This window comes from Microplitis mediator, chromosome 1 (genome assembly GCF_029852145.1).
Source record: "Microplitis mediator isolate UGA2020A chromosome 1, iyMicMedi2.1, whole genome shotgun sequence".
Classification (NCBI taxonomy): domain Eukaryota; kingdom Metazoa; phylum Arthropoda; class Insecta; order Hymenoptera; family Braconidae; genus Microplitis; species Microplitis mediator.
The window spans coordinates 20,205,829-20,218,309 of NC_079969.1; the positions used below are offsets into that span (position 1 = coordinate 20,205,829).

Genomic DNA, 12,481 nt, shown 5'->3' on the forward strand with positions numbered 1-12,481 from the left:
AGTACCAGTGCCTTGAGCGGACCCTGTCAGTAGTGTTGTTTTCTACGCATGGAATTTGCGCAAGATTATGTAGATAGAAATCGTCATCAAGGCTTGCGCATGAATTGCTCAAGGCAATGCGAACAAGAATATTGGAGATATCTTAAATACGGTGTAGTTGATTACGAGGGTAATCAGCACAGTCATGTCAGTTTGTTCTTTGATAGCTGGATCAGGTCATAGGAATGTCCGGATGCACTTATTAATTTATTTGAGTCTCAATCTGTCAAGGACATGCATAAGAGTCATGTCAGTACCAGCCCTGTCAGCCGGATCAGGTCAAACGTATCCTGGTTCCACTATTTTATTTGAGTCTGGTGTTAATTGTACAAGGTGATCATCAGAGTCATGCCAGTACTTATTTTGCTCACTTCCTCAAGTTCCGGACATTTAAGTACCCCAAAAAACAACCCTGGACCATTGTAATCACTTCTATTTTCTGTCATATAATTCAAAAATATTTTTTAAATATTTTTTTTGCTTACATTTTACGTATGTTTCCTTATATACAAACATATTTTAAATTTATATTTTAAATATATCTAACATATACAAACAACGGCCAAAAGTAGTATATTGAAAATATATTTTCTTTATAAATAAATTATATTTTCGTATGTTTTTTTTATATTTCTTAATTAAATAAATAAATCCTTATTAATTAAAATATCTAAATAAGATGAAGTCATAAAAAGGACGCTAAAATTGTGATAAATTGTGATTGAGTAAAATGGAAAGAAACGGATTATTTTGTCGTGAACCAAATTGTGTATAATAATTATGGGAAATTAATTAGAGAAAAATGATGAGTAGAAAATTAATTAATTAATACTTAAATTAACCAAAAATTAATTAATTAGTAAATGAAAATTTAGTGGAGTAAAATTAAAGTGATTTGAAATTAGTGTTACGTCCCAGCCTGTATGGCAGATGACGTAAGCTTTTACTTCCTTAATTACCGACCTGAAATCCTACTAATTATATCGAATATCGGTAATCGAGTAATTTCCATAATATTTAATGAATTGTATAAAATAATATAATATCATAATAGAATAATATTATTTTAGATATTTGAACATTAAGGATATGAGTAATAGTTGATAAAGTTATTTTTCTATATTTGATCAAATATAAATAAGCGCTGCCGCCTCGAGTTAATCCTCGAGACGTGCAGCTGCACAAACATCTATTTTGTTTAAGATAACTTTTGTTAATAGATAAGTGACTCCCCGAGTCGAAAAGTTTCAGCATTATTTCAAACTGATTAGGCTTAACTAAACTTTAAATGAAGCTGACTGCGCTGAACTGAACCTTACTTGAAACTGACTACGCTCAATTGAGCCTTAAATTAAACTGTTCAGCCTTTCAGTTGAAATTATTTTGAACTGATCAGCCTGCTAGTGGAATAAAGTTAAAGCTGGATTCAAACTGAATAAGCTAAAGCTTCAAGCTGACGTGAAATTTTCAGGCTGTTTTAAAACTGAACAGCCTACTATATAATTAAAAGGACACTGAATTCAAGCTGAATAACCTGTCGGTTATTCAGTTCAAAACTAGCTTAACATTTAAGCTTATTTTCGAGCTGAATAAACTGCTATTTAACAAAATTTAGACTTGAATTGAAACTGCCACACTGTCATCATAGAGCACAATTTTGACCTGAAGAACCTCAATTCTGCACTGATTTGAAGCTGATCACACTGCTACCCCTGATTAAAACAATCGATTTAAAGGGATTTGCAATGTTAAATGCCCATAAGAAGAGAGATTTAAAAATATTCAAGGTATTTAAAAATATTAAAAGGTATTAAAAAATTTTTTTTTTGAATCCTTTTAAATCGATTTTTTTTAATCAGGGACAATTAAACATATTTTTAACCTGAAGAGCCTGATTTGACGCTTTTGTCAGACTGAATAGCCTAATTGATTTTATTTTCAAGCTTAATTTCAGCCTGATGGTCCTGAAAAGTGAAATATGACGACCTTTCAGTCTGAGTTCAGACTCATTTTTTAATTTATTTTAAATAGCCACTTTTTAATTTTTTCTACTGTTGGTTAGCAGTTTATTCAGTCTGAATTAATGCTGAAACTTTTCGACTCGGGTCATTTGTTAGTAACAAAAGTGGAGAGATCGTGAGAATTAAGTATAGTCAATAAATATTAGAATGGATCATTCGAGAACTGCGTTATCTCGAATGACCCCTCCATATGAATCGATGTGCAGGTCTGATGCCCGAACGTATTGATAAGAGTTATTCTAGTTTTTCTCGATCAAGAGAAGTCAGTCTGAAATATAGAATCATCGAGAGCAGTCAGGCTCAGAATAAAACACTTAATTTCGTTCTCACCTTCTCGAAGCTATTGTTGAGAATAACTTAACAATATTATAATACCACAATTGTACGTTTCACAAATTCTCCAACTATCTCTTTATTAATTGAATAAAACAGATCCAGATAATATATTTAATAACATATAAATATAACTAGTTTATTTCAACCACCAAATGGTAGCTGTTCAACCCATTCTTAATTATTATTTATAATTATATGTAAGATTCATCACGTCCAATCTAAATCGACCGCTCAACTATGCCAGCGCCAAAACATCAACCAGGACGTAACATTAGACTAAATGTGTAAATTTGATATTGAAAATTTAGTTTGAATTAGAGTCATAAAATATTGGGGAAGTAAGTCAATGACGATGTTAAAAGTACAAAAGAAAGTAGAGTCTTAAATAGAGTCAATTTAATGTCAAATAAAAGAAACTGTGTCTGTGATGTAGATCCGGTGGACAAAAATTTGAGTAAGGTTTAAGATATGTCCAGTGGACAATAGGAATAAGGAAAATACGGATTAACGTCCTGTGGACTGTTTTTTAAAAGTAAAAATCCAGGAATACGGTTTAACGTCCGGTGGACGGTTTTTTAACGTGGGTGTGTGTGGGGAAAACGTCCGGGGGACGATATTTAGTTTGTCATAAGGAAACGTCCGGGAGACGTTATTTAGTTTGTCACAAGGAAATGTCCGGGAGAAGTAAATTAGTTTGTCATAAGATAACGTCCGGGAGACGAAAGAAAATTAGTTTGTCATAAGGATTAGTTGTCATAAGTATATGAGTTTGTCATAAGATTATTATTTGTCAAAAAAGGAAAATCAATAATAAAGCAAGGTGCTATAATAATTGAAATTGAAAGTTTAAATAAAATTTATTTCTGCTTGTTCATTATTCCTCTCTTCTCTCACAAAGTAAAAATTTTACAAACGACCTTGTTTTTTAATTAAAATTAAATTAACATGCGGTTCTGGAAGGCCAAGTCCATCTTCCAGTGGTACCCTAATATTCGACTATAATACTTAGGTGCGACCAGACTTGGCAAACTAAACACTCTGTCATAAAGTCGTAAAAAAACGGCTTTTTTTCTCCCAGCCGACTGGACTATTATTCACCGTGAAATGACCATCTAATGACATTGAACAAAGTATTCTATGCCGGTGATATAAAGTCACTGCATATTGACTATATATTCACCACGGTTTGACGATTCATTAACAGTGATCGCGAAACCGCCAGGGCTGTCCCCATGGGTTAGATTAGTAGTGACTTAACGCAACACTTTCAGTCACATACAACCCTTCTAATTTTAATTGTAAAAAAATACCATATGGCTTAAAATTTTCTGGGTAATCATGCGCTAGTCTCGATAGTTGAAAATCTATGATTCCTATGATTTTGAAAATACATATCGTCTTATTTATGCTGTAAGAATCATATCTCTGAATTAAGGTAATTCGAGGCATTCGACGTTACTAATTTGTCATCCCGATGAAAAAAGATTTTATATAACTGTGTACAGTTATACATGAATTATATACAATTGTATACAAAAAAGAATAATAAAATTACATACAAATGTATATATTTATGTATACAATTATCGTGAATTGTATATAATTATATATAATCGTTTCGAATACAGTATGTGATTACATACAAATGTTTATATTTGTATACAATTATATAGAATTGTATATTATAATATATAATTATGTATAATTGTATATAATTATATATAATCTATACGAAAACATTATATAATTATGTACAAATGTATACATTTGTATACAATTGTATATAATTGAATATAATCTATACGAATACAGTATGTGATTATATTCAAATGTATATATATTTGTATATATTTATACAGAATTGTATATTATTATATATAATTATACACTTATCCAAAAAATTAAAGGAACAAGAAAATTTCATAAATTTTTGAGTGATTTTTGGAAGGCTGTATTTTCGTGAAAAGTGATCGTATCGAAAAAGTTAAAAAAGCAAATTGAAGCTTGAAACCTCTAGTTCGAAGATCTCCCAGCAAAATATTTTTTTGAGACACGGTTTTTTCGGAATCATAAGAAAAAGGTCGAGACAAAATTTTTCTAAATTTTTTGGTTTTGTTTTTTAGGTCTACGGGGCCGGGAAAAATGTTTTTAAAGAAAACGAATTCATGGCTCGTTTAGGAAATTTATTCAGCTACAATTTGCTTTTTTTTGTTTCTCTGTACGACAATTTGCTGCTGAGATATCAGCCTTCAAATGAAAAAGGATTCTTTTGTCTTTGATTATTGATATCTCAGCAAGTAATGGTCACACAGTAAATTAAAGGGTAGTTTCATAAATTTGAATAAATTCCCTACAAGCTTCATTTTCGATTTTTTCGAAAAAAAATTTTTTTTCATTCTTGATATCCATTGGAAAAACCCACAAAAAATGGCCATTTTCTGGTTTTTTAGTCAACTCATCGCTACTCTGCAAATATTCAGTAAATGTAAGGTAAAGAGAAAAAAAAAAAAATTTCCAAAAAACGAAAAAAAAACTGAATAAAACGTAAAAAAAAAAAAAGTACAAAATTTCTTGTTTTATCTCGGTTTTTGGAAAAATTTTTTTTTTTTCTCTTTACCTTATATTTACTAAATAACTAACGCGAACATGAAAGAAAATCCGAAAAAAATTAATTTTTTCATTTATATAACGATTACACAATTTAAGGAACAAAACTTGTTCCTTCAATTGTTTTGCAAATCTTTGAGCAATCGGACCGGACAAATGGTTCAATGGATCAATCTGAAAATTTTCAGGGTTTTTTGGGGTACATTAAGCTGTAAAATCACCTGGCAACATCGAACTTTCCATCAATATTTGCAAAGTAGCGATGAGTTGACTAAACAACCAGAAAATGGCCATTTTTGTGGGTTTTTCAAATTGATGTTAAGAGTAAAAAAAATTTTTTTTTTTTAAATCAAAATTGGAGCTCGTAAGGAATTTATTCAAGTTTTCTGAGCTGTCCTTCAAATTACTGTGCGATCATTAGTTGCTGAGATATCGATAATTAAAGACAAAAGGATCCTTTTTCATTCGAAGGGTGATATCTTAGCAGCAAGCTGTCGTACAGAGAAACAAAAAAAGCAAATTGTAGCTGATTAAATTTCCTAAACGTGCCATGATTTGGTTTTTTCGAAAAAAAATTTTCTTGGCCCCGTAGACCTAAAAAACAAAACTCAAAAATTTGGAAAAATTTTATCTCGACCTTTTTCTTATGATTCCGCCAAAACCGTGGCTTAAAAAATTATTTTGCTGGAAGATCTTCAAACTAGCGATTTCAAGCTTCAATTGTCTTTTTGATACGATCATTTTTCACGAAAATACAGCCTTCCAAAAATCACTAAAAAATTTATAAATTTTTCTTGTTTCTTTAATTTTTTGGATAATTGGATTTGTATACAATTCGTATACGATTGTATATGATTGTATACAATTAGATATAATTGTGTAAGATTGTATACAATTGGATCGAGCCATTTTTTCTATCTAATTTATATATAATTTTCCATAATTGTATAAAATCTTTTTTCATCGGGATTTATAATGCCTTGTACAATTTTTTAGTGAAAAGGCAACAATCTGTAAAGGAACATTAGCTAATCGTATTTTTACTTAATTTCACCAATAATTCATACCATTGGCATAATTTAAAATTAGTTTGAGAATATATAGTATTCCAGTAATATTTTGAATCGATTTTAGTCCGGGCCGATATTTTCACCTACGCTCGATATTTTAGTGTTAAATTAATTATTCATATTCACAGACTCTATTTTATTGATAATTAAATAATATTTTAGAGTGCTTTTGTTTGGACGGGTCTTCTTGAGGCCTGGAGAGCTCACATGCAAACTTTGGAAGATCCTCCAGTAATGTTGTCGTTCGATGAGTTACTTATAGAAGTCAGAAAAATAAATCCTCTTGCATCTTTGGATCATTGTCAATATTTAGCGCATCAATTGCAAGTATGAATATTTGTCTTTAATAATATATCCAATATCATGAATAGAAACGAAAAATCCTAATAAAAATTTTGTATTAGATTTTAGGTGATTTAATCATTCTACAAGGTAATTTAGTTATATTGAATCCTGAGTGGTTTTGGCGTGACGTCATTGGTTGGCAACTGAATCCTGAACAAAGAAGTCGTCTTGTTCGTACTACTGGTGTCTACACTTTAGAAGACTTTCAAGCACGTTGTCCTTGCCCAGCTAATCAAGCTTTGCGTGTTCTTCAAATCACAAATTTTTGCGTGATGGTATGTTAATTGAGTTATTGAATCGATAATTTTATAGCTTATTTAAAGTTACTTTCTCTTTTAAGTGTTTAATCTCAATTTCTGTGAGAATTAGTCGTATTAGAGTGTAGAATTAAGAAATTATATAATTAATTAATGAAACGGGACCGAAGTTTATCTCCATTTTGTGGGAGGCTATATTTGCGCCCGATTGGGCATATACGTGCTGCGGGGCTATTCCTACTTTTGTCACCGGCGACACTCTTAGCCAAATAATATAATCGATTGACGACTAAGGTGGACATTAACCGGAGGTATAATCAAAACTCCTCATGGTGGGTGGTGTCTAACCACAGCTACCACGAGACCATACTTCTCTAGGGCCAAACACTACTACCATCTCAGGAAACAAAGAGACTGTGATCGAAGTGGGTTTGGAAAGGCCCCCTGTAGTTCCAGTCTCCTAGCGCTGGTCAACATGGTTGCTTATGGATAAGTGGTAGGACGCAACGTCTCCCCGAACCCTGTGTAAAGAGCTTCCTCCACTTGTTCTCCTTCGGGTTCCCAACGAGCTATTATCCACTTGCTCATTCCCTGATAGATTTTCTACTTTCTAGCCTTTAGACGCTCTGATTATTCAAGCCCAATCAAAGTGTTGCGTAATCACAACTACAGTCAAATTCAAATGTAGTTGCACTTCCGGCAGATAGAGGCAGCACCTAACGGGGCCTAGTGTCATAAATTTAAACTTGATCATGCGCAGTGCGGCGCATGCGCATTTGCTGTTTCCTGCCTCGTGACGAGAAAACCGACGCCATTATGTTTCGTTTATATACTTGTCAAGTGTAAACACGTGCTCCAATTAATCTCATTATTTCGCACTCATCTCGCGAAAATAAATAAAAATAATCATCTAAATAAATCAAGAAATCATCGAGCTCCAAAATGATATAATTATTTAAATAATTCACAAATCAGAACTCAACAAAATAATTAATATCAAGAATTCAAAACTCAAATGATCAACGACCACGTTTTTGAAGAGGTTATTCCGACGGGAACCATTCCAGGTGCTTAATTATTCATCAATTAATTAATTCAAGTGTTCATATAAATCAAAGACTCAATTTAATAACTATCCTGATTATTTATGCTCAATATTTTAATTAAATTTAAATTCTCGCTCAGTAGCCTCTGCAATCATGCTACCACGTGTTCATAACCAGTTTAAAATAAGTGTAAATTATTATAATTAGACTCATTGCAATCAATTAAACTTAGTGTTTAATTTTCTCGAGATTTGATTTACTCAAATATCATACGTTTGGTGCTCTTAAACATAGTTATTGAAGTGTTCAACTATTAATCTCGCTCAGTAACCTCTGATTTCATGTTACTTATTATTATGACATTTCTACAATCAAATCAGTGTTCAAATAAACTCAGATTAATTACTTCAATTATTTCAAACAATAACTCGAGCTCAATTTTATAATTTGCATTCAATTAATGACGTATTCATGAGCTCAGACATTTAACAGTATTAATAAATTAAATCAACGATTTAATTTTGTAACCCAGTGATATTATGTGCTGTGACAAATAAAAACATTGTTATATTTTTAAATATGCGTATTTATCGAACATTCCAACCACCAACCAGTCCTGGCATGCATTTATTTAATTATTATTAAAACACAAAGCTTAGAGCAGCTCTGGAATAAATTCTATAATATAAACACACTAAAGGTCCAACAGAGCATTTTCAACGTCAAGTCTGCTCACCCCTTTTAATTGATGTTAATTAATAAGGGCGCCACTTGACGATATCTTTAGGGAGGTTTTGCGGAACCGGAGATGTTAAATTATAAAAATCAGGGTCATTATTAAATCTATCAAAGTGAGAGTGATGAGAAATTGATTAATACGACTGGAATAAATTAAAATTGGGAATTTATTATTAACACCATTGATTGATAAAAAGAAAAATACTTAAAACTACATAAATTAATAATCAATTAATAGTCAATTAACTAACCTACAGGCCCCCATTCCGGAAATTAATTTATGACAACCCTCGCAGATTCGAATCACGGTGGAAACACGGTGGAATTTCCCGTTTAAATAACATGGCAAATTTTTTTTCGGTTTCGACTTGATTCTTCGGTGTTAAAAAAATTAAAAAAAAAATGAGTATGAAGTTTCTTTAGAGCATAAAATTTGCTACAAAAAGGCTTATCCCGATGGAAAAAGATTTTGTCTAATCATATATGATTATTGAAACGAAGTTGAGGTCCACCCCTCTAGTAGGGATGAATCAACCGTCCGTTACCCATTTAAATTAAATGGGCCCGTGTCCCTTTTAGCTAGTAAGCTAATTATTTGGTAACTGATCCTGGTGTTACCCGGTTCGTAAGGACCAGACGACCGATTGGCTATAAATTTATATATGCAAAAGGCATATAAAGGATCGGGAGTCGTGGGGCATGATAGGTATAAGTTATATACGAGAAAGAAAGATAGTAGACTACAGGTGTTTGCAAAATAAGCCAAACTAGTGAGAAGCGCAAGAAATTATAGTGGTATAATAATAGTGTTATTATACTTACCTGTGAGGTGTTGTTTCACTGGTGTTGTTATATGAGAGCAATAAATAATTAAGACAATTGTGAGCTCTGTATCACAATTGTCTGGTACGGCTACAAGCAGGTATTGTAGGTGATTATCGCGGCAGGTACGCGCTTCTGTAAGCAGGTATTACAGGATAGGTCGCGGCAGGTACGCGCTTCCACAAGCAGGTATTGTGGGAAAAGGTCGTGGCAGGTACACGCGTCTACGAGCAGGTATCGTAGGAAAAGGATGTAGCAGGTATACATCTTTACGGGGTTACCGTCTTCTATAGGCAGGTACTATAGGCTAGGATGAGGATACAGCAGGTATGCACCTCTACGGGGTTGCCGTCTTCTACAGGAAGGTATGTAGGCTAGGGAATGTAGGTAGTTCTACGAGAGAATAATCATTGTAGTTAATGATTATTATATTATTTAAAAGAATACTTAAATAATAATGAATACTTAGTCGTAATCAGGTAAGTTAAAAGAAAAGAGTTAAAAGAATAAACTGTATTTATTATAAATTCATAGTGGTAGTAAAGTTGAGAAAAAGCTGAATAATAATCGGCGCGCAGGCCTTTTTATAGATTCACGTCGATGCTTATGCACCGACGTGATGCGCATCCCTTCCATTAAAAATACAAATGGAGAGGGATTATTAAATAATAATAATAATTAAGTATAGTCTAGCGGGTAAACCAGGTAACACGTGGTAACTACCCAGGGTAACTGCCTATTATCATGGTATGATAATGCGGATTTATAAACCTCGTTACATTATATATGTTCATATATATGATCATATATGATTATATATAATCATATATGAAGTTATATATAATCATGCATGATTATACATGGGGTCATATATAATTATATATGACACCATACATAATTAGATCTGATCATACCTGGTTGTTATAAGCCCATATATAAGTCTATATGTGATCAGATCTGATTATATATAAGTCTATATATAATTAGATCTGATCAGATCTGATTATAAATGAGTCTATGTATAATTAGATATGATCATACCTGGCTGTTATAATCTTATATATAATCATACATAAGTCTATATATGACCAGGTCTGATCATATATGAGTCTATATATAATTAGATATAATCCTACCTGGCTGTTATAACCCCATATATAATCATATATAAGTCTATACATGATTAGATCTGATCAGACATGACTGATAAAAATCCATATATAATAAGATAAAGGACTATATATAATTAGATCTGATAAGACATGGCTAATATAAATTCATGTATAGTCGTGCATAAGTTTATATATGATTGAATCTGCTCAGACTTTATCGGTATGAAACCTATAAATATTTAACTATATATATAGTTCCAATGAATATATATATATATATATTGTAACGGGTTTTTCACCACCGGGGATCTACCGGAGTGAAGTCCGAATACACTTACTGTTTTTGGCTACCTTGTTCAAAAATAATTAAGTTGGGCGCCAGGTGATTTTATAATCACCAAATAAACAATTATCAAAAATGTCGACTCAGGGTGGCGGATCGGGGAAAAGTCAGGCACTTAAGATTACGATAAATAATTGATCAGAATTAAACAAATAATCAGTCGTATTTAATCAAACAAAATCGTTGATCGGTTTCACAAATAAAGTTATCGGTTACAAAAAAATATAAATGCCGTTGTCGGCTTGACTCGATATAAACAATATTATCAAAAAAAAATCGTAGTTGATCGAAAACACAATTAGTTCATTGCTCAGAGAAACACAGTCGATTACGAAATTAAAAAAATATAATTTTATTGTCCGGAGACACACATACAGCGGAAGTATTAAAGAAATACTTGACGAGTGACGTCAGAGTATTCTTACACGGCGAGGTGACAAGACTGCTGTTGCGAATGAGACACAGATAATCCGTAGTTCTCAGAATTGCTCGAACGAAATAAAATAAAATATAAAATAATATTTTATTTCGGTAACGTTTAAATTACACGATCAAATAATTATTACGCGTAATTAATTATTAATTAATAATTATTACACGAACGCGGTTCACTTGTTCACTACTAAATTCACTAGAACACGTTGTTCAGTTTCGGGCCGAGGCTTCGGCTTGTTCACTTGTTCACGGAGTCGGTTATTATTGGTCGAAATTAATTGTCGTGATCAATTAATTTAACTAGTCGTTGATCCAAACTCGGATTGGTCGTTTTAGTCGTAAATCGCGTTGTTCAATCGTCGGGATCGAAATTGGTCGGAGTCGAATTGTTCAAATAAAATAAACGTGGCCGTTCAGTTCGGCGTCTATCCCGGATCTCTCGTTTCAATCCATGCGTTGGATCGTTTGCTCGGTCAAAGTCGGAATTTTTCGTCATAGATGTCACCAAAAGTTGCTCACCGGGTAATGATTTATTCTTTCAAATAATTTTTAAACCACGGGTCGATGTCGAATTTTCCTCATGTTACAATATATATATATATATATATATATATATATATATTTATATTAAATAATATGACAATTTTTTAATATCAAAGTTATTAAATTTTTATTCTGTCAACTATCAATCAAACTTAAATTCCCAATACTTAAAAAATGTTTAAAGATTTCGGCAGCAATTTAAAAGTATAAAGTCTCGATTTGATTATTTGAGTTAAGTAATGCCATAAACTTTTCTTAATTATAAGTGTACAACAGACTAGAGGATCAGACTACAATCCATCGATAACCAAAGTTAAGCAGCATTGGCGTGGGACATTGATTGGACGGGTGACCTCGTAGTAGAATAGTAGTCAACGGATAATAATTTTTTTTTTTCATTATTTAATTTTAACCACACTGTAAAAAATCCGGAGTGAATCTGGAGTAAATTAGGAATGAAATACAATCCGGATTCACTCCGCCACTCGGAGTTCCGGAGTTTTAAAAAAATCACTTCGCATGCGGAGTGAATTGGGAGTTTTTTTTAGCGAAGTGATCTCGGAGTGACGCGGATTTTATTTCACTCCCAATTCACTCCGGTCCGGAGTTTTAATACTTAAATAAATTTATATTAATTTATATGAAACTGCTAAACAATGTGTGTGTGTGTGTGTGTGTGTGTGTGGGCGAGTGTGTGTTTGCGTGCATGTGTGTGTTAGGGTGTGTACAGGTGTTTCTATGCGTGTGTGCAAATTTGTGCGTGTGTG

General features: G+C 32.3%; 1 protein-coding gene across 6 annotated transcripts in view; it reads left to right on the top strand.

Annotated features, from left to right (window-relative positions):
* The window catches only part of LOC130677661 (death-associated protein kinase 1-like), a 152,067-nt gene that overhangs the window by 84,659 nt on the left and 54,927 nt on the right, over window positions 1–12,481 (top strand). For all 6 annotated transcript variants that reach the window (XM_057484499.1, XM_057484514.1, XM_057484493.1 and 3 more), the window contains 2 exons: window positions 6,236–6,400; window positions 6,478–6,693. In XM_057484499.1, coding sequence (XP_057340482.1) covers window positions 6,236–6,400; window positions 6,478–6,693 — 381 coding nt within the window. The remainder of the gene's footprint in view (window positions 1–6,235; window positions 6,401–6,477; window positions 6,694–12,481) is intronic.